At 57.3% G+C, this 21734-nt stretch overlaps 1 protein-coding gene across 4 annotated transcripts in view; it reads left to right on the forward strand.

Annotated features, from left to right (window-relative positions):
• AP2A2 (adaptor related protein complex 2 subunit alpha 2) overlaps positions 1–21734 on the forward strand; it is a 102721-nt gene that overhangs the window by 75917 nt on the left and 5070 nt on the right. For all 4 annotated transcript variants that reach the window (XR_004435635.1, XM_033204013.1, XM_033204011.1 and 1 more), the window contains exons 9-17: positions 1010–1178; positions 2538–2675; positions 5979–6161; positions 6738–6835; positions 7211–7442; positions 7529–7702; positions 14662–14828; positions 18311–18393; positions 21076–21165. Coding sequence is in view for 3 of the 4 variants with exons in the window: in XM_033204013.1 (XP_033059904.1) it covers positions 1010–1178; positions 2538–2675; positions 5979–6161; positions 6738–6835; positions 7211–7442; positions 7529–7702; positions 14662–14828; positions 18311–18393; positions 21076–21165 (1334 nt within the window). In the remaining variant the exon portion in view is untranslated. The remainder of the gene's footprint in view (positions 1–1009; positions 1179–2537; positions 2676–5978; positions 6162–6737; positions 6836–7210; positions 7443–7528; positions 7703–14661; positions 14829–18310; positions 18394–21075; positions 21166–21734) is intronic.

The raw sequence follows: 21734 nt of genomic DNA on the forward strand, positions 1-21734 counted from the left end.
GCCTTTTCCTCCTTCTCCTGAGCATCCCCACTCCTGACTGGCTTCTTGTGTCATGGAACGGAGAGGAGACGGGGATGGGGTGGGGGGCGTGTGCACATGTCCTGTGACTTTGCTGGGCGTAGAGCCATACTTGGTGGGTCCAGGGTCCCAGGGCAGTGCTGGAAACGGCTGTGCCCATCCACACAGCACAGAGGCACAGGGTGGGTGGCGGCCGCTCCACACAGCCCAGAGGGTCTGCCTCCTCTGCCCCTACCACATAGACCGGAGCGTCTGCCTCCTCTGCCCCCACACCTTTTCTGCTCAGCAGTTGAGGTGCACTGCATGTGGGCTGGCGTGGGTCTTGCGTGTGGTGCCGTGCTTTAGGGTCCTGTGAGAATGAGATCGCAGCTCCCACCAGGCTCCCGATAATGAGGAAACATGCCAGGCTGTGGGCAGACGCTCTCTACAGCTAGTGAACACCACCCATTTGCTGCTACAGCATTTTTACAAATGATGAAAACTCAGTCTGAGAGTCACACTTCAGAGCTTGGAGCTGTTAAAACTGAAATTTCCCATTTAGAGAAAGCTCTGTTGTTACGTGAGGAGAAGCCACGTTCTGAAGAGACAGTAGAGTGAGTGGGGCAGCAGCCACACTCCCGGCCTTCTCAGCCTTCTCCCTGCCCCGGGCTGGTGCCTCTGGCTGAGACCCCATTGCCAGTCACAGCTTGACCAGCCTCCTGCGAGCCTCATGCAGATTGAGGCTCAGGAGGTGCTGGGAAGCTCCAGTGGATGCATGGGCTGCTGACTGTCACCGGGGGGATGCACAGAATGGACGCAAAACGGACGTCAGGGGTAGGGGTCGGGTGCATCCGGGGAGGCTCCTGAGTTCCCACTTGAGCAGTGCGGTGGCGGTGAGTGCGGTGTGACTTTGCTGTCTGCCATCTGGACCCGTCAGGGAACGCAGGCTCTGTCCAGTTTGTGTCGCACTTGCTGAGGAAACCGCCCCCCCACTTCCCCTCCCTCCACGTAGTGAGCCGAACCTGCTCGTCCGTGCCTGCAACCAGCTGGGCCAGTTCCTGCAGCACCGCGAGACCAACCTGCGCTACCTGGCCCTGGAGAGCATGTGCACGCTGGCCAGCTCCGAATTCTCCCACGAGGCTGTCAAGACACACATCGAGACTGTCATCAACGCCCTGAAGGCGAGTGCCCTGTCCTTGGGGTCTGCTCACTCCCTGCGCAGGTGCTGTGGGCCTTCCTGTGAAGGCTGGGGGGACGCAGTGCTTCCTGACTCCCCGCAGAGATGGAGATGGTGGCTGGTGCTGCTGGCCTCTGCCTGTCACCTTGGGAGGTGACACCACAGTTGAGGGCCATGCTGCCTGGCGATGGCCAGGACGGCTCTGCTCTCCTGGTTAGGCTGAGCACACGAGTCCCTGGCAGCCCTTTCCCTGCTGGGGGCAGGTCCCCGTGTGCCATCCTGCACATGCATAATGCCAACAAGTAGAAATGGTTCTTCTTGATAGAAAGATGAAATTTTTTTCCCTTATCTCTGAGAAAATTATCCTTTTGCAAAGGAAACTCACTTTATTTGGGGATTAAAATTTCAGAGTTGGAAGACCCAGTTGAGGCTGGCCATTGCCAGCCTCTGTGAGTCTCCAGAGCGACCCCGAGGGTTCGTTCCATGTAGGACGTGTCTGCCACATCCTTAGTCACCGGTGTGCATGTGTTGGGAAGTGGGAGGTGGGGAGCTGCACGTCTCCCGTCTGGCTCAGCCTCAGGCTGTGGCAGGGCCACTCCCAGCCCTCCGCACATCTGTGTGCAGCTCACGGGTGTTCTGGGTGGCGTGCGAGGGGCTCATGGTGGGTGTTTGGTATTCTGGATTCTTCTTGGTCCTGGTTCGGTGTGTGTTTTAGTCAATCCCTATTGTCAGAAAGGCTGGACACTCATTTGCATACGGCCAGTGCTAGGGCTGGTGGTACCCACTCTCCTGCCCTTTGCTGGGAGCAGAGCTATGCAGACCTCGGGCTTTCTCATGCTGCAGAGCCTCTGGGGGGCTCATCAGCACGGGCTCCGGGGTGGGGCGTGAGAACCTGCCTTGGGGCAGCTCCACGGCAGTGCCGGAGGCCGCGGGGTCTTCGGCTGCATGGAAGAGAGGCCTTAATAACCTGCACCAGGCAGTGCACTCGGTCCTAGCGAAGCTGGCCTGTGCGGAGGGAGGTGTGGGCAAGGAGGCGGAACTCTATTCGGGGCCGTCCACACCAGGCAGTGCGCTCGGTCCTAGCGAAGCTGGCCTGTGCGGAGGGAGGCGCGGGTGAGCAGAGGGAACCCAGGCAGTGCACTGGGACCTAGCGAAACTGGCCTGTGCAGTGGGAGGGCTGGGTGAGTAGGCGGAACTCTTTTCCGGGCCATCCAGACACATGCGGCCTGAGTGCAGGTCAGCTTCCTGGACCTGGATGTGTGTGTGAGGGAAGCTCAGAGTGGGCGTTGAGATGCGGTACCAGGCCTGTCCCCAAGCCTGGGCTGTGCTCCTGCGGCCTCTTACTCTGTGCTTTGTTCCCCAGACCGAGCGGGACGTGAGCGTGCGGCAGCGGGCCGTGGACCTCCTCTATGCCATGTGCGACCGCAGCAACGCCCCACAGATCGTGGCCGAGATGCTGAGCTATCTGGAGACGGCCGACTACTCCATCCGAGAAGAGATTGTGAGTTCTGGTGGCCTCTGAGTCCTCTCCTGCCACAGGCACGAATCTCAGGGGCAGGATTTCCTTCGTGCTCTGTGATTCTCTCCCGCAGGGCTTGATTGAGAACCCATGAGATGCCGGATACAAGGCTCCTCTGCCTCTGCATTTCAATCCACATTTTCAAGCTGGGTGTGGTGGCACCTGTGGTCCCAGCTGCTCCTGAGGTGGAGGCGGGAGGATCACCTGAGGCCAGGAGGTTGAGGCTGCCGTGAGTCGAGATCATGTCACTGCGCTCCAGCCTGGGCAACACAGCGAGGCCCTGTCTTAAAAAAAAAAAAAAAAAAAATCAGCATTTTTGGTAGAGTCATTTGGTCTTGAAAATAACTATTGACCGGGCACGGTGGCTCACGCCTGTCATCCCAGCACTTTGGGAGGCCGAGGTGGGTGGATCACGGGATCAGGAGATCGAGACCATCCTGGCTAACACGGTGAAACCTCATCTCTACGAAAAATACAAAAAATTAGCTGGACATGGTGGTGGGCGCCTGTAGTCCCAGCTTCTGGGGAGGCTGAGGCAGGAGAATGGTGTGAACCCGGGAGGGGCAGAGCATGCAGTGAGCCGAGATCACGCCATTGCACAGAATGAGACTCCGTCTCAAAAAAAAAAAAAAGGATGAAAGACTGAGCATGATCCAAAACTTGAGGGAAGGAACCCTTGTGGAGGCCACATGGTCAGCAGAGGAGAGGGCCCGAGGCCTCCACCACGCTCACAGGCCTCTCAGGCTCGCCGTGTCTGTGGATGGTTTAAGGGGCAGGCCTGGGTGTCCTCGTGTGGGGTTGGCCACGGTCACCAGCCAGGACCGCAGCCTCTTGTTGAGGCTGAGACCGTGCCTCCATTGTGTAGAAAACACTTCGTTATTTGTCTTTTTGGGCAAAGTACAGCTCGAGGCCTCCTTGGGAGCTTTGCCGAGAGCCACTGTCGGAGCTGGTGGCAGGTGACAGGGTCGCTTTGGGCGGGTGTGCGTCGTTATGCCCAGGTGAGAGACTCAGGTTTTCAGGGGTCTTTAGTGAACGGAGGGGCCCAGGTGCTGGGACTTCGATGCTGAGGGGTGAGATTACCACAGTCTGAGCTTCAGTGAGGCACTGCAGACCTGCAGAGAGCGGGGGCCAGGAGGCAGCTCTCACGCTGGACTGTCCACCCTCCAGGACAGTGGGCCTGGGAAGTTGAGGGGCACAGGGACAGGGGTGGGCTGACTCCCGGCAGGAGGCCCCAAGGGCAGGCACCGTGGGGAGGGTTTGGTGTAGGGCAGGGCTGTCTGTAGAGTGGCCAGGCAGGTGCTTGTTGACTGCAGCCAGTGGTCCCTCTCTGGCCTGGCTGGGGCCAGATCTCAACACTTGTAGGGGGGTGGGGCTGGCTCTGGGGACAGCCTTCACAGGAGCCTTGTTCCTGATCGTCATTCTGAGTGGTTTGAACAGAGACAGAAGCAGTGTGCTTCTGACTACAGTTGTGCAGATTTTGAGGTCCTGGGCATTCTTCAGCCCGGGATCTGCTCTTGCCCCTCTACGTGATGAGCGGCAATCCTCAGCTGGCTCCTGCTGTGAGGAGTAAGACAGGTGCTATGTCTCAGGCCGCATAGTGCTCCCCCAACTCTGTCGTTTCAGCCGGGCATGGTGCTTCCCCCACCCTGTTCTTTCAGCCGGGCATGGTGCTCCCCTCACTCCGTCCTTTCAGCCGGACATGGTGCTCCCCCCACCCCGTCCTTTCAGCCGGGCATGGCAGAGCATGTTCTCTGGCTGTGCTAGGTGCTAAGTGTCCAAACTGGACGTGGCCCACTCCCTGCCTACTCAGCACCTTCCTGTCCACGGAAGGGGACGGATTGAGAGCAGGACTGTGGGTTGCTGCACTGTGGATGGGATGGCCAGAGGAAGTGCCCATGTTCTGGGGGCCTCAGGAGGCATTACACTCCTAGGGGGCTGTGTGGACTTCTGCAGAAGGCGGTAGTCACCTGGTCTGGAGAGGATGATGGTGCAGAGGCCTCTGGGAGCAGAGCCGCCGTTCGTGGAGGGGTAGGAGGTGACTGAGCACAAGGTAGGGAGAAGGGCATGTGAGGCAGAGGTGGGGCCGGCCAGTGAGGCCGGAGGGCCTGGTGCGCAGCTCCGGGCTGAGGCTGGGAGGTGGGGACCCGGCCAGTGAGGCCGGAGGGCCTGGTGCGCAGCCCCGGGCTGAGGCGGGGCTCAGAGGCAGTAGTGCGTTTTGGAATGACACCTTGGAAGTGTCATGGAGTTAGGTTGGGATTTGGGAGTCCAGGCTCCAGGCAGCGACTCTGGGGTGGGGGGCATAGTCACCAGTGCCTGAGAGGCCAGCAGCAGGGTGTGGAGAGGGGGCAACGGTGTGGGGAGGGGTGGCAGGGTATTGGGGTGCCCTCAGGAGGCACGTGGTCTTGATGCCTGCTGGCGCTGGTGTTGGCAGCTGGTGCTGTTGGAGGGGGGCTTGGTTCCAGGTGAGGTGACTTTGGGGAGATGAGTTCGGTGTTGGACAGCCTGGCAGAGCTCCAGGTGAGTGGCTGCCACGTGGGTGTGGGCTGGGCAGGTGCCTCCAGGGGGCACCCGTAAGAGTGAGCCAGAGAGGGGAGGAAAGGGAACCCCCAGGTGAGGCTCGCAGGAAAGATTGGCCAGAGCTGGAGGAAACCACCAGAGAAGTGGCCGCCAGGAGCCCAGGGTGGCACGATCAAAGGAGTGCTACCACCAGGTGTCGGGGCTTTGGGAGACAAGGGCTCAGGTGGGAGAGGTGGCCTGGCTGTGGCCGTGGCCTTCTGTGCACTGGTCTCCACCTCTTCCTGGCTTTCCTTGTTTAAGTCAGGGAATCTTTTTTTTTTTTTTTTTTTTTTTGAGACGGAGTCTGGCTCTGTCCCTGTCCCAGGCTGGAGTGCAGTGGCCGGATCTCAGCTCACTGCAAGCTCTGCCTCCCGGGTTTACGCCATTCTCCTGCCTCATCCTCCGGAGTAGCTGGGACTACAGGCGCCCGCCACCTCGCCCGGCTAGTTTTTTGTATTTTTAGTAGAGACGGGGTTTCACTGTGTTAGCCAGGATGGTCTCGATCTCCTGACCTTGTGATCCTCCCGTCTCGGCCTCCCAAAATGCTGGGATTACAGGCTTGAGCCACCGCGCCCGGCCAAGAATCTAGTTCAAGCTTTCTACATGTCCCAAACTTTTGTAGACACATTTAGGTGCTTCTGAAACCCTCACTTTGACTTTGGATGACAGTTTGGTTTTGGGATTGCCATGGCCTGCAGGTGCCGGCCCTCAGCAGCCCGTCCTCTGCAGGTGCTGAAGGTCGCCATCCTGGCAGAGAAGTACGCGGTGGACTACACCTGGTACGTGGATACCATCTTGAACTTGATCCGAATTGCTGGTGATTACGTGAGTGAAGAGGTGTGGTACCGAGTCATTCAGATCGTCATCAACCGGGACGACGTGCAGGGCTACGCGGCCAAGACTGTGTTCGAGGTACGGCCCGCAGGACGGCAGGAAGGATGGGGTGGAGGGCAGTTGCGGAAGGTGAGCAGTGAGTGGTTCCAGCCTGGCTGGGTGGAGGTGCCGAGGGCTGTCGCTGACCCCTCCTGCCCCTCAGCTCTTCCCTGAGGCTCTAGTTCCTCCGCTGTTGGCACCCCTTGCTGAGTCCCAGTTTCTTCTCATCCTAACTCTCAAACTTCTGGCTCTCTGGGAGCCATCTGAGAAAGCTGGCCCTGTGTGTGTGAGAGCATGCTGGGGCCTGCCCTGTCCATCGGAGAGGATTAGGCCACCGGGAAGGGGTGGGCCATGAGGATGCTGGCAGAACCTCCCTGGCCAGAGCCTGTTCTGGACGCTGCAGCTCCCTCCAGGGCAGGTCAGCGTGTGGCAGCCTCGGGTTCCTTGCTGCTGACATGGGTGCCGAGGAAGGCAGGGATGGGCACTTGGACTGGGGTCTCCAGGAAGCTGAGGGGCTGGTGCTGGTGTAGGGTGCACCGTACCAGGACGTTCCTGCCTCGCCTTAGCTCTGGACACTTGGCTGCCACCCCGGCTCATTATGTTTGTGCTTCACAGGCTCTTCAGGCTCCCGCATGCCACGAGAACCTGGTCAAAGTGGGTGGCTACATCCTGGGGGAGTTTGGAAACCTGATAGCTGGAGACCCGAGATCCAGGTGAGAGGCCCTTTGCGAGTCAGAGCCATGTGCACTCTAGCGGGCTAAGGTGGCTGGTGTCCTCAAGAGGCGAGGTGCCAGCTGGCTTTGTTGGGAGGCCTCGCAGAGCCGCGTCTGCTCCCAATCGGCATCTTTTTGTTTTCCTTCAGTTGATAGAAAAAGCAGGGATTCTAGGAGAAAATGGAGACATGGGGTTTATGGCTGACTTTGTGAAAGGGGTGCCTTGCAGTGGGATCTGGAGCTGGAAGAGGGTCCTGACCAGCGGCCTCTGGTGCAGGCAAGGGGGTCTTGCTGCTGTCCCTCCCGTGCGGGGACGTGCTGGAGCCTGCGAGGGGATGATGGCGTCCCTGTGTTGTGCTCTCCCCACCCCCCCAGCCCGCTGATCCAGTTCAACCTGCTGCACTCCAAGTTCCACCTATGCAGCGTCCCCACCCGCGCACTGCTCCTGTCCACCTACATCAAGTTCGTGAACCTCTTTCCGGAGGTGAAGCCCACCATCCAGGATGTGCTGCGCAGCGACAGCCAGCTGAGGAACGCAGACGTGGAGCTGCAGCAACGCGCCGTGGAGTACCTGCGGCTCAGCACTGTGGCCAGCACCGACATCCTGGTAGGAGGCCCCCATCCTTCGGGCTGGCTTGACTGAGGGTCGGAGGTCAGGGACTCTGAGCAAGCCCACCTTGTGTTCTTTCCAAGGCGACCGTGCTGGAGGAGATGCCCCCGTTCCCGGAGCGGGAGTCCTCCATCTTGGCAAAGCTCAAGAAGAAGAAGGGCCCCAGCACAGTGACAGACCTGGAGGACACCAAGCGGGAGAGGAGTGTGGATGTGAATGGGGGCCCCGAGCCTGCCCCGGCCAGCACTAGTGCCATGGTGGGTTCCTCACCTGCTGTGTACCCAGACCTGTGAGGGCCTCACCCCCAAGACTTGGGACCAGCAGAGCATTTCCTGTCAGGGAGGAGCATGTACTGAGAACCCAGGTGCCGACTGTGGCTCTGGACACCCCGCTGGTGTGTCCCAGGGGCCACTGTCCCTGCTGGGCGAGGCGCTTCCTTCAGACCATCGTCTTGTCCAGCTCAGCTCCCACATCTGCTGTGGTGATTGTTTTAGGGGAAGTGGCCGTCCCCTCTCCTATAGGACTGCCTCCCCCAGGCAACTGTCCACACATGCTTTGTTGATTCAGAGAGGACCTCTCCTGCCCTGCTCTTCGAGGTTTTCTCTAGTGAGTTGGGTTAGGTCTGGTTTTCCTTGTATGTGTGATGTGATGAGAATAGTCCCGTGGCTGAGAGCGTCCTGTGGTATTTGTCGGGAGAGAAGCGTGGTCGGGAGAGCTGTGCTTTGCTGGGCTCTGCTTGCCGCTGTCCCCTCTGCACTGTCAGGGAGGGCTCCTGTCGGGGTCACACGGGCTTTCTGTCTGTCCAGTTAGAGGAGCTCTGGAGAGAGAATCTTCTCAATCTTCTCTCCAGGACGCAGGTCCAGTGGTGGCAACCAGTGCTGCTGCCCACTATTAGCAGGGCTTTGTGGGGTGAGCTCCTGTGGTAGTGCCTGCCCTGGCAGTTTGCTGGTTGGGAGGGTGCTCGTGTTGGAGTCCTGGCACTCCTTGGCAGGGACCTGCTTATGTGCTCTGCTGACTGTGTGTCCTGCCTCTCTGGCTGACAGTGCAGGGCCTGCGATGGGGCCGGTATCCAGGCTCAGCCTGACATTGCGCCCAGTGGCTTCTCCCGCTCCTCCTCTTCCTCCCCCTGCTCGTCTTCCTCCTCCTCCCCCTCCTCCCCCTCCTCCCCCTCCTCCCCTTTGTCCCCCCTCCTTCCCTTCCCCCTCTCCCTTTCTCCCCCTCCTTTCCCCTCCCCCTCATCCCCCTCATCCTCCTCCTCCCCCTTCCTCCTCCTCCCCCTTCCTCCTCCTCCTCTTCCTCCCTCCCTCCCTCCCCCTCCTCTCCTCCTCCCCCTCCTCCTTCCCTTCATCCTCTCCCCCCTCCTCCCCCTCCCCTTCCTCTCTTCCCCCTTCCCCTCCTCTTTCTCCTCCCCCTCCTCTCCCTCCTCCCCCCTCCTCCCCGCTCCTCCCCCCTCCTCCCCGCTCCTCCCCTCCTTTCCCCTCCTCTCCCTCCTCCTCCTTTCCCCTCCCCTCCTTTCCCACCTCATCGTCCTCTCCCTCACCTTTCTCCTCTCCCTCCCTCTCTCCCCCCCTCCTCCTCCCCCTCCTTTTCTTCCCCCTTCCCCTCCCCCTCCTCCTGCCCCCTCTTCCCCCACCTTCCCCTCCTCCCCCCTCTTCCCCCACCTTCCCCTCCTCCCCCCTCTTCCCCCACCTTCCCCTCCTCCCCCCTCTCCCCCACCTTCCCCTCCTCCCCCTCTTCCTCCACCTTCCCCTCCCCTCCCCTCCTCCTCACCCTCTTCTTTCACCTTCCCCTCCTCCCCCTTCCTCTCCTCCCCTTCTCCCCCCTGCTCCCCCTCCCCCTCCCCTCCTCCCCTTCCTCCTCCCTCTCCCCCTCTCCTCCTCGCCTTTCTCTCTCCCCCTCTCCCCCTCCCTCTTCCCCTCTCCCTCCCCCTCCCTCCTCCCTCTCCTTCTCCCCTCCTCTTCCTCTTTTCCTCCTCTTCCTCTTTTTCCTCCTCCTCTTCTTCCACCTCCTTCTCCTTCCTCCTCTCCCCCTTCTCTCCCTCCTCCCTCTCCTCCTCCCCCTCCTCCCTCTCCTTCCCCCACTCCTTTTCCTCCTCATCCCCACTTCTCTTCCTCTTCCTCATCTTTTCCCTCCCCTCCTCCCCCTCCTGGCTGAGCCTGACATCTCATTGAGCAGTCTTCCCTTCCCCTCTTCCTCCCCCCACCCCGCCCCACCTCGCCTCGTGTCCTCCATGCAGCCCCTGTCCCCCTTGCCCTCTCTCTGCGTTGTTGGTGGCATGCTGCTGTGCCTGCCCTCTGGAGGCTTGAATTGCCTGAGAGCTGACCCTGGAGTGAATGAGGTGAATGAAGGATGTGGCTGTTCCCACCCAGGTGGGCATCTTCCCTTCACACTCAAGCACCTTCATGCTTGTGTTTCTCACGTGCTCTGTGGAGCTGCTGACCTGCTTTTGATCCTGTCTCCTCCCGTGGGATGTCAGTAGCCAGGTGCCTGGTGCTGCAGGCCTCTGTCATTCCTCTAATCCATCTCTCCTTGTCCTTCGAGCGTCTTGACATAGGTTTCTGGAGACAGAAACTTGCTTGTGGAGATTTGTCTGTGAGCTGCCGGAGCAGGGCCCTCCCCGTGGGCGCTGGGCCGGCAGTGGCTCTGCCCTGCAGAGAGGAGGACCCAGCTTCAGTTGGGTGAGGAGGCGAGGGCAGGAAGATGTGACCCAGGGGAGGCTGGTGTGCAGGGATTCCTGGCCGCCGGCTTTCAGCAAGGGCACTGTGAAGCCTTCCACGGAAACCTGGAATTGCCTGTTTGAAGCTGGGAAGGCACCAGGTGCTCTCACTCCCCTCCAGCTGCTTTGACGTTAAAAGGAACTCGCTGAGGGAGCACGGAGAGGGGCTGTAGGATTGTCCTCAGGCTCTGTTTGGTGTTTCTTTTTCATGTGGGTCCTAAGAAATGAGGTGTGCCCGTACCCCAGGCCTTTGATCACACCCAGGTTTGTCCAGTTAGGCTCAGGGTGGACTTTGGAGGGCCTGGCCTTGACTGTGGCTTTGGGATCAGATGGAAGCTTCTGGGCCCTGGGAGTGAGAGCAGTGTGCTGCCATCTGAAAAGGGGGATGAGGGTCCTGTGAGGTTCAGCATTTCTGTAAGGTCCCTCCTTGGAGGGGTCCCCCTTCCGGGCTCATTCAGTGGATTTTCGGAGTTTGGCTTCACTCCTGATGGTCAGTGGCACCTGGCGGGTGGGTTCCTTAGGGAGGTGTCTGTGGCTGAGGCACGCAGCTCCATTCTAAGCCGAGAGCCGTGGTGTGTGGGCCCCTCCGTTCTGACCGAGAGCCGTGCTGTGTGGCTTCCTTGCCCTCCTGTGCTTTCCAGTCTGTCCCCACTGCTCACAGGAGCTCCAGTGAGAGGCCCCTCCCTATGGGAGACACTCCCAGCGAAGTTCTCTTGCTCAGGGTCTTCTGCATGGGCCGTGAAGGGGCCTCAGGGTGGCATCGGCACGTGTGCCTTTCCCTTTATCTTGGTGTCACGTTGGCCAAAATGTCTTTTGTTTAAGATCATAGATGAGGCCAGAACATTTTAGTTCTTCCGAGCATCCTCTCTCTGCACACAGCTCCTTGGGGGAGGCTGTGGTGTGTGTGTCCTCGGGTGTGCCGGGGAGCACGGGGGTGTGGGGGTCAGAGGCCGCCTGGTCTCACATGCAGGAGCCTGGGGCCGTTGTAGGCAAAACCTTCACCCCTCAAGTTGTCCTGCTATTGGAGGGAGGAGGCGAACTGGTGTGGCCCAGGAGCCAGGCCTGCTCCCTGAGGAGGGTCTCCCAGGCCTGAGAGGATGAGGAGGGGATGAAGAACCCAAAGTGGACTTCAGGACTCTTGTCCTGGGGCCTCGCTCTTACCGTCTGTGGTAACGTTTCAGGTATAAATTCATTTACTAGGGCAAAGGGCTTTCCTACTTTAGAAAGCAGTTAAAAGCCATAGATGGCCGGGCGCGGTGGCTCACACCTGTAATCCCAGCACTTTGGGGGGCCGAGGCGGGCGGATCACTTGAGGTCAGGAGTTCAAGACCAGCCTGGCCAACATGGTGAAACCCCGTCTCTTCTAAAAATACAAAAATTAGCTGGGCATGGTGGTGTGTGCCTGTAATCCCAGCTACTCGGGAAGCTGAGGTGGGAGAATTGCTTGAACCCAGGAGACAGAGGTTGCAGCGAGCTGAGATCGCACCACTGCACTCCAGCCTGGGCAACAGAGCAAGACTCGGTCTCAAAAAAAAAAAAAACAAAACCAAAAGCCATAGATGTATTTGAATCAGTGCAGGAACCAGAGGTAACATCTGTGACTAGATGCAGAGGAGGAATTGTCTCCATTTGGGCTGCAGGTGCATTGCCAAGGCCGATGGCTTCCCACACAGCTCACAGCTTTGTCAGGCTGTGGAGACCACAGTGTTGGCGGGCGCTGTCCCAGGCATGGGGAGCGAAGTGCCACCCTCAGATGGTTTCATCGAGACACACCTTGGATATTTTTGGGACTCTTCTCTGCCAGCTCCTCTGTGACCTCCCACCCTTGGAGCACACGAGACCCATGTCATCTTCTCTTGCAGAGGTGTTCAGTCACAAGAGCAGACCTGGGAGCTTGCCCCGTTTCTGACTGCCCCGCATCCCCATTCTGACTCTCCGCCCCTATTCTGACTCCTACCACCCCCATTCTGACTCCCCCGCCCGCCCCCATTCAGACTCCCCCTGCCCCCATTCTGATTCCCTTCGCCTCCATTCAGACTCCCCCGTCCCCATTCAGACTCCCCCTGCCCCCATTCTGACTGCCTTCGCCCCCATTCTGACTCCTCCTGCCCCCATTCTGACCTGCACCTTTTTGCATAACACACTTTGTGATGCCTCGTTTATCTTGAAGTAAAATTCATATATCACATACCCACTTATGTAATTTTTTGAAAGTGCAGTGTGACAACTTAACTTTGCATTAATGTAAAATGGCATTCAGATGGAGTCTCAGATAATTACAAACTAATTTTTTACCTTCTTAGATGTCCAATGGAACATTCTAAAGTTACTCAAGACAAGTCTTCAAGGCAGGGTATCTTTATGTCTCTGGTTTTTGACTGTGAAATGCCAATATTGTTGTGATAGTCAGAACCCTCCACATCTCCAGAAAGCTCTTAGCTGAGTGGGGGGTTTCTCCACCAAGAGCCCCTGGTGTACAGTGTCAAAGTGTGAGTGTCGCCAGGCTGTAGTTCAGTGGTGTGATCTCAGCTCACTGCAATCTCCGCTTCCCGGTTTCAGTTCTCCTGCCTCCACCTCCCGGGTAGCTGGGATTACAGGCATGTGCCACCACACCCAGCTAATTTTTGTATTTTTAGTAGAGATGGGGTTTCCCCATGTTGACCAGGATGGTCTTGATCTTCTGACCTCGTGATCTGCCCCCCCCGCCGGCCTCCCAAAGTGCTGGGATTACAGGTGTGAGCCACCACGCCTGGCTGAGTATCCTTTTTATAGGGAGTACCTGAGTCCTTCTGGTGCACAGGCTGCTGCAGGGCAGGACCCGTGGAACCCAGAGCAGCTCTGAGCTCTGGAGGTCAGGCCACTGGGGCATTGCTGGGGAGCCTGCTGCACTGTTGGATGGGTAAGCATGCGATGGACTGTGCGGCCGCTTGTGCCTGTTGTGAGACTTTAATCATGAGATCATAGGTGCTCTTTCCTTGTGCCTTTGTCCAGGATCAAAGAGCAGTTACTGGGGCCAGGTGTGGTGGCTCATGCCTGTAATCCCAACACTTTGGGAGGCTGAGGTGGACAGATCACCTGAGGTCAGGAGTTCAAGACCAACCTGGCCAACATGGCGAAACCCCGTCTCCACTAAAAGTACAAAAATTAACTGGGCGTGGTGGCGGCCACTTGTAATCCCAGCTACTTGGGAGGCTGAGGCGGGAGAATCGCTTGAGGTGGAGGTTGCAGTGAGCCTGCACCATTGCACTCCAGCCTGGGCAGTAGAGTGAGTGTCTCAAAAAAAAAACAAGGACAGTTTCTTGCTATGTTGCCCAGGCTAGTTTTAAATTCCTGGGCTCAAGCAGTCCTTCTGCCTCAACCTTCCAAAGTGCTGGGATTATGTGAGGCACCACGCCCAGCCAAAAAGCGGTTATTTTTACAAGTCTTTGTTCTGTAGACTTTCAGTGATTAATAACGATTTAATGATTAAACTAATAATGCGCCCGAGGAGCCTCGCTCTGTCGCCCAGGTTGGAGTGCAGTGGCGTGATCTCGGCTCACTGCAAGCTCCGCCCCCCGGGTTCCCGCCGTTCTCCCGCCTCAGCCTCCTGAGTAGCTGGGACTACAGGCACCGGCCACCGCGCCCGGCTAATTTTTTGTATTTTTAGTAGAGACGGGGTTTCACCGTGTTCGCCAGGATGGTCTCTGTCTCCTGACCTGTGTTCGCCAGGATGTTCTCCATCTCCTGACCTTGTGGTCCCCCCGCCTTGGCCTCCCAAAGTGCTGGGGTTACAGGCGTGAGTCACCGTGCCCGGCCTGCTTTATCTTATTTCTTTTTTTTTTTTGAGACGGAGTCTCGCTCTGTCGCCCAGGCTGGAGTGCAGTGGCCGGATCTCAGCTCACTGCAAGCTCCGCCCCCCAGGTTTACGCCATTCTCCTGCCTCAGCCTCCCAAGTAGCTGGGACTACAGGCGCCCACCACCTCGCCCAGCTAGTTTTTTGTATTTTTTAATTGAGACGGGGTTTCACCGTGTTAGCCAGGATGTTCTCGATCTCCTAACCTCGTGATCCGCCCGTCTCGGCCTCCCAAAGTGCTGGGATTACAGGCTTGAGCCACCGCACCCGGCCTATCTTATTTCTTAAACCATGTATTTATTTTTTATGTCTTTCATGGCAAAATTTTCTGAGAATTTTTTTCATTCAAATAGCATTTGTGAAAAAATGTCTTAGTAGGGTGTCTTGGTGAAATTATGACTAATGTTTTAAGGGCAGTTATCTTTAGGCTGGACTCTGGGATGTACTCAGGAAGTGGCTGTTATCCCTCCCTCTCTGGTCACTCACTGAGCCATGTGCTGCCGGCTCAGCCCTGGGAGTGCATGGATGCCAAGGGGGCGTCTGCCCCAGCCCCCGGGAGTGCATGGATGCCAAGGGGGCGCCATGGGGGAGGATGTGCAGGTGTGAGCTGCCGGGGCCGGCCAGGCCAAGGAGGCTCTCTGCTGATGCTCTCCTTCCTTCTCTTACAGTCTACGCCTTCTCCGTCGGCAGACCTGCTGGGTCTGGGGGCCGCCCCCCCCGCCCCTGTGGGCCCCCCACCCTCCTCCGGCGGCGGCGGGCTGCTCGTGGACGTGTTCTCAGACTCGGCCTCTGTGGTCGCGCCTCTCGCTCCTGGCTCCGAAGACAACTTTGCCAGGTAGTCAGGTTTCCTGAGTCCTGCAGACAGGCACGGGACTGCCGTGCCCCCTGACTTCCGGTGTGGCCGCGGCCAGCTGGACAGAGGTGGGCAGCGGAGTTTACCTCCCAAATTACTGCTTGGGGGAGAGAGTGGGAGCTGCTGTGTCGTGGGTGGGTTTGCTCTGTCACTCCTCTCAGAACCTAGACTTGTGGACTGCAGTGTGCATTAGATAAAGGGCTGACATTCCTCTCAGGAGGAAAAGAGGACATGAAAGAAGCCACAGGGTCTGGCCAGCGGCTGTGTCTGATCATGCTTCAGCTGCTCTTTCTTTGAGTGTTGATAAACACCCTTTGTAGCTACTCGTTTCCTCTTCGCCTCTTTCCTGTCTAGTTGGGCTGCTTTTCACTCTGATTTAAGCCGTCTTGTCTGTGTCTGGCCTGGAGGCCTGGTCTCTTGTCCTTGAGTTGCTCACTTGCCAAGTCCTCCCGTGAGGCCTGCCCTGCTCACACCTTCGGCCTCCACCCTGTGGTTGCCCCCGAGGGCAGCCTGACTTTGCTGTTTGTCCTGCTCTAATTTCTGTCCAATGCATGGGCACCTCCCAGCTCCCCACATGCAGTGGTCTCTGCCAGTGTCTCCACAGTCTTCAGATCATCCGTGCTGACCACTTTCCCTGGCGCATGCTCTCCCCAGCCCACTCTGCTGGGCTGCTCAGCTGTGCGTTCCCCTTGCTGGCTGCTCTCAGCCGTCTGCTTGTTTTCATGCCTGGCGGAGGTCTGAGGCGTCCCATTCCTGGAGTGGACGTCCCTCCCCCTCCCCCTCCCCCTCCCCCTCCCCTGTCTCCCTCCCCCTCCCCCTCCCCTGTCTCCCTCCCCCTCCCCCTCCCCTGTCTCCCTCCCCCTCCCCCTCCCTGTCCCCCTCCCCCTTTCCCGTCCCCCTCCCCCATCCCCCTCCCCCTCCCCCTCCCCTTCCCCCCCCCTCCACTGCCCTGTGGGTGGGAGCGCAGCTGCCGGTTTCTGTCCCAGATGGAGGTTAGAGAGCCTTTGAGGAATGGCCTTTTGGTCCCCCGTTTTGAAGACTGTAATAGAATTCTGGTGTTTTAAAATGCTTTTCAGTTCTTTGTATTCATGTTGCATGTGAGTTCTGTTTCCTGTTACGTGTTGGAAGAGGACTTAGGAGAGGCAGGCCAGTGTGGTGTTTGGTGCAGATCGCCACTTGGCTGAAAAAGAGTCTTCTTACTGCTCTTAGAGTCACTGTGTTTGCAATTGAGAATCCAGGTTCCAGGGCTCCGGTGGTGGCCACTTCTCAGTGTCTCGGTGGCAGGAAGGGACCGGGGTTGGGCAGTCTGTGGCAGGAAGGGACCGGGGCTGGGCAGTCCGTGGCAGGAAGGGACCGGGGCTGGGCAGTCCGTGGCAGGAAGGGACCGGGGCTGGGCAGTCCGTGGCAGGAAGGGACCGGGGCTGGGCAGTCCGTGGCAGGAAGGGACCGGGGCTGGGCAGTCCGTGGCAGGAAGGGACGGGGGCTGGGCAGTCTGTGGCAGCCGTGGCCCTTTCCTGCTGGGCGCATGCCTGCCCCGTCTCCATACGGCTGTGCTGGGAGCTGCACATGGCCTTGTGCACGCTTCACATTGGGTGGCGCCGTCTCCAGCTGGCCGGGCCTTGGGGCTCTTGTGCATGTGGCCGTCTTGGCTTTGATCTGGCTACAGAGGGTCATCAGGTGTCTGCGTGTGTTTGGTGTAGATGGAGGCACAGAGTGCCTGGGCGAGCCGGCCGTGGTGACTGCTGGAACACGGCTCACAGGACAGGGCGGCTGCATTCTTGTGGCCTTGCAGAGTGGTTTGCATTTTCCCCAAAAATTTCTCCAGGCCAGGTTGTAGTTGGGATGACCCTTTAAAAAGCAAGCAACCAAGCAGAGACGCCGACCACGAGGGCCCCTCTGTCACGCTACGTCATGGGTGAGCAGTCGGAGCCCCTCCCATGTCCTTGACAGATTTCACTTTAAAGTGGCTTAGGCCAAACCACGAGTGTAAACTCTGTGGCCTCTTGTGTGGAGAGACCATTGGCTGTGGGCGGAGCAGCGATCCCAGGGCACGGTGAGCACATGGACACCTCTCCCTCGGCCGGCTCCTCCTGTTAAGTGACCTCGGCTTTGTTGGTGGCCTGCTGTGGCAGTCCTGGGTGAAGCGCAGTAGACGTGTTCTAGGCTGTGTTGTGTGTTGGTTGGACCACACTTGACTTTTGAAGCTTTGCGTGTGGCTGGAGCTGGACCGGCAGCCTGCCGGGCTGTGCAGGGGGCGGCTGTGGCCTCCAGAGGTGTGCGCGGGGACTGCGGCCTCAGTGGCTCTTGTGGCTGCGGCGGGCTGGAGTGGGGCAGTGTGAGGTGAGCAGCGCCCTCCCGGCCCTGAGAGCAAGCCAAGGGCCGCCCGTCACTGTCCCTTGCTGTCTGTCTCTGCTTCCTCCGTCTTCTTCCTGGCCTGGTCTCCGTCTGGCAGGATGCCGACGAGCTGATCTTCAGGTCGGCAGCACTCAGACCTTCCAGGGTGGCAGCTGGGGTGCAGTTAGTGGAGACTGGGTGAGCGTGGGAGTGGCTGACCTGGATCTCCTCGGCGTCAGCACAGGTGGGGGTGGAGATTTCAGAACTAGGCCGCTGCTGTGCAGCATTTGCTTCTTAGGCCCTGGGGTGGGCTGGGGGAGGGCGGCACCGTGACCTCCTGCCTTCCCAGCCTGTGGTCTGAATCAGCGCCACAGCCGTCTCTGTGCCGGGTTCACCCAGGAGCCCTGTGCTGCTGCCCTGCCTCCCTCTCCTCTCTTCTGGATCCAGGTCACTGTGGAGTTACAGTTTCCTAGAGGAGGTCAGAAAACTTGAAGCTCTTCCGAGAGAAACACAAATGAAAACTAACCAATGCTCTTTTATTTTCCCCTAACTCGGTGTAGTGTAGATAGGTGCCCTGTGGTGAGCAAAACCCTGGGCTCCCTGTGCAGTGTAGACACGAACCGTGCATGGGCGAGAGGAGAGGCCAGGGGGAGATGGGGGCGCCCAGGGCCCTGCAGGGCTGTGGCGCTGGTGGGTGGATGGCTGTGCGTGTGCATCAGCGGGGAGCAGCCAGGCTCTGATGGCGAGGCCCTCACTGGGTGGAAGGCCGGCACCCGGGTTGGATGGAGTCTGTGGCATGGCCAGAAGCTGTGTGCATGCCTTCGCGCCCGTGTCCTGTCTGGGGCCGTGAGAGGCCATTACATGTGGACCAGCGTGTTCCTAGAAAGCAGCTGCACCAACTGCCTTCACAGGTCTCACTGGAGCTGTGCCCGCGTCCCTGTGCCCTGCTCACTGTCCTCCTCTGGCCATTTGTCAGGATGGTCCTTGGACTCGTTTTCTACTTGTTTCTTCCCTTGTGTCCCATAGAGGTTTTTCTGGCCTCCTTGTGCTATGAATTTTTTTCCAGAACAAACCCTTGTGTTTTCTGCAGGTGGCTTTGAGTGACACATATACTGTCCCTTTCCCCCTAGGTTTGTTTGTAAAAACAATGGTGTGTTGTTTGAAAATCAGCTGCTTCAAATTGGACTTAAGTCTGAATTTCGGCAGAATTTAGGTATGTGTTTTAATTACTTAATGAAACCCTCTCTTAGAACTCCCATAACTCAGTAAGAAAGCAGCCCAATTACAAAATGGACCAAAGAACAGCCTGGGCAACAAACCGAGACCCATCTGTACAACCAGAGGGGCGGCGAGGGTGGGGTGGGTGCAGAGTTGTTGAAAAGACGTTCTCCAGGGAGAATACAGGAATGCTCAGTAAGCACCTGAAAAGATGGACAAAGTCATGAGGGAAATGCCAGTCAAAACTACAGTGAGACACCACCTCAGCCCATCAGGATGGCTTACGCCTGTAATCCCACAGCGAGACACCACCTCACCCCGCCAGGATGGCTGTTATAAAACAAACAGGTAGCCTGGGCAGTGGCTCACGCTTGTAACCCCAGCATGTTGGGAGGCTGAGGCAGGCGGATCACTTGAGGCCAGAAGTTCGAGACCGGCCTGGCTAACATGGCGAAACCCTGTCTCTACTAAAAGTACAAAAATTAGCCTTGCATGATGGTGCATGTCTGTAGTCCCAGCTACTTAGGAGGCTGAGACAGGAGAATCACTTGAACCTGGGAGGCGGAGGTTGGAGTGACCGAGATCATGCCACTACACTCCAGCCAGGGCAACAGAGTGAGACTCTGTAAATAAATAAATAAACAGACTGGCCTGGTGGTGTGGTTACTTAGGCCTGTAATTCCAGCACTTTGGGAGGCCGAGGTGGGAGGATCACTTGAGCCCAGGTGTTTGAGACCAGCCTGCACAACATGGTGAGACCCCATCTCTACAAAAAATACAAAAATTAGCTAGATGTGGTGGTGCACACCTGTGGTCCCAGCTACTCGGGAGGCAGAGAGGGGGAGGATCGCTTGAGTCCAGGTGTTTGAGGCTGCAGTGAGCTGAGATCATGCCACTGCACTGCAGCCTGGGCAGCAGAGCGAGACCCTGTTGTTCATTCGTTCGTTCATTCATTCATTCATTCATTCATTCATAAATAACGCATACATCAAAACAAACCGTGAAGGAAAAGGAGTGTCTGCAGGGCGTGGTGACGTTGGAGCCTTGTGCGCCACTGGCAGGAGTGTACAGTCGTGCAGTTACTGTGGGAAGTTCCTCAAAACACAAAAGAAAGTGGAATTACTCTGTGACCCAGCAGGTTCACGTGTGGGGACAGACCCCAGAGAATCGAAAGCTGGGTCTTAAAGAGGTACCTGTCTACCCATGTCCATAGCAGCATTCACAATCCTCAGAAGTTAGAAACAGCCCAGATGTTCATGGGTGGATGACTAGATAAGCAAAATGTGGTCCGTCGATGCAGTGGAATATTATTCAGCCATCAGACGGCAGACAGGAATGAAATTCGGATGCATAAAACAGCACGGATGCACATTGAGGACATGGTGCTCAGTGACACGGGCCAGACACAGGGACAAATCCTGTGTGGCTCCACTCATGCGGTCCCTAGAGCAGTGACTGTAGAGACAGAACGTGGTTCGTGGGTGCCAGGGCCTAGGCCAGGGGGATGGGGAGTTGGTGTTTAATGGGGACGGAGTTCAGTTTGGGAAGATGAGAACGTTCTGGAGATGGTGGTGGCAGTGGCTGCACAGTGTGGCTGCACTTCCTACGTCCTTGTGTCCACCTAAATACGGCTAGGAAGGTGAATGTTAGGTTATGTGTATTTTACCACAATTTAGAAGAAGGACATAAAAAAGCCTTTGAGTGTAAAAAAAACACTGTGCATGGAACCCTGTGGCTACAGGGGCCCTGGCTGCGGACCTGCCTCCTCTTCAGTGCCTGCCTTGAGCCTCCTGAGGACTGCTCTGTCTCTCGCTTGTGAAAAACACGGAAAGAGTGTGAAAAAGGAGAATTAGTCACTTGCCCACCAGGGATCTGTTAGAAAAGTGAGGGTTGTCAGAGTAATTCTTGTGGGAAATGCTGCATTGAAAACAGATGGTACTTTTAGTCCTGGTTTAAGTTTTTAAACTCTGGGCCGTGATAGCTTCACCTAGGTGTTGGTTTTGGTTTTTTAAATTGTGGGAGGAGTGATGCCAAACTGTTTACCCTTTTCAGAATATTCGAGGTTTCCTTTCTGAATTCAAGGGGCATACAGATGTTCACAAAGATTTGTTCTTGTGATAAAAACAGCGACACATCCAAAATGTGCACCTGTGCTGTGCATGAGCCGCTGCAGTGAGGGCCAGTGTGCAACACCAGTGCTGTGCTGGACGCAGGCCCAGCCGGGTCCCCCGACGGGAGGCAGCCAGGGCCGGTGCCTGTGTTTACGTGTCGCAGACGTGGGGCAGGGCCGGCAGTGGCCTGTGTGATTGCGGCGTCCCTGGAGGCCCCTCCAGCTGGAGCCCAGCCTGCGGACAGGGCTTTCTGTAGGTCCTTCCCTGTGCACACGCGTGTGACCTCATCCGTCCCGTGTGGGTGTGCAGGAGGAGCCGAGGGAGGAGGGTGCTGGAGGGCTGAAGTTACCTCTGAGTGGAGGAGATACCCCGCCTGTTTCCAACACTGGTGTGCTCGTTCTAAAACTGGAAAAAATTGGTTCTTAATTTTAACAACAGTCGTGCATCACAACAGTGGATTTTGATTCAGCTGAAGATTGTAGGGGGGGGCTCTTGTTTTTCAGTGTAAATATTCAGGGTAAGCGTGAAATGATGTGTGTGAAAAAATGGTTTTTGTTTCCTTCTAGGTCGGATGTTTATCTTCTATGGTAACAAGACCTCCACGCAGTTCCTGAATTTTACTCCAACACTGATCTGTTCAGATGAGCTTCAGCCTAATATCCTTGGTTTCATTGCCCCCGTGCCCACAGACAGCACAATGTGGAACTTAGAGGAGGCTTTTGAGGAAGTGTTTTGGTTTTCTTGTTTTGTTAAAATAGCAAGATAATTCCAGATGCTATATGAAAATCAGGCAATCATAATCTGCCTGTGGTGTTGGGCAGCAAAAAGAAAACAGGCAGTCTTCCATATTGGAGTGTCAGTTTTTGATAATGCATCTAAAAATACTGTGCACAAGTCTCTTCCCCTTCCATTTGGCTGGTTTGAGTCCCTTTCTTTTTCAGCTGGTCTTACCCTCCTGTGACATTGTCTTTAAATCCCTCCTCTCTGAAGCCTCACAGAGAGAGCTGCTGCTTGCAGAGCATGGGAGGTGCCGGCGGGGACTGGAGCACGGTGCGCACACCCCGGCCGAGCTTGTGTGTGCTTCTGGCAGAGCTTTTAGACTGAAGATTTTCCCTTCGTAATGCCAGAAGTGTTACTAGAACTTTCCCAGCTAAAAGAGGGAGATGCTAACATCTCTTCCTGTAAGGATAGGCCCACCAAATAGAGTTAGCGTGAAGACCCCAGC

This window comes from Trachypithecus francoisi, unplaced genomic scaffold (genome assembly GCF_009764315.1).
Source record: "Trachypithecus francoisi isolate TF-2019V2 unplaced genomic scaffold, Tfra_2.0 Lachesis_group8, whole genome shotgun sequence".
NCBI lineage: Eukaryota > Metazoa > Chordata > Mammalia > Primates > Cercopithecidae > Trachypithecus > Trachypithecus francoisi.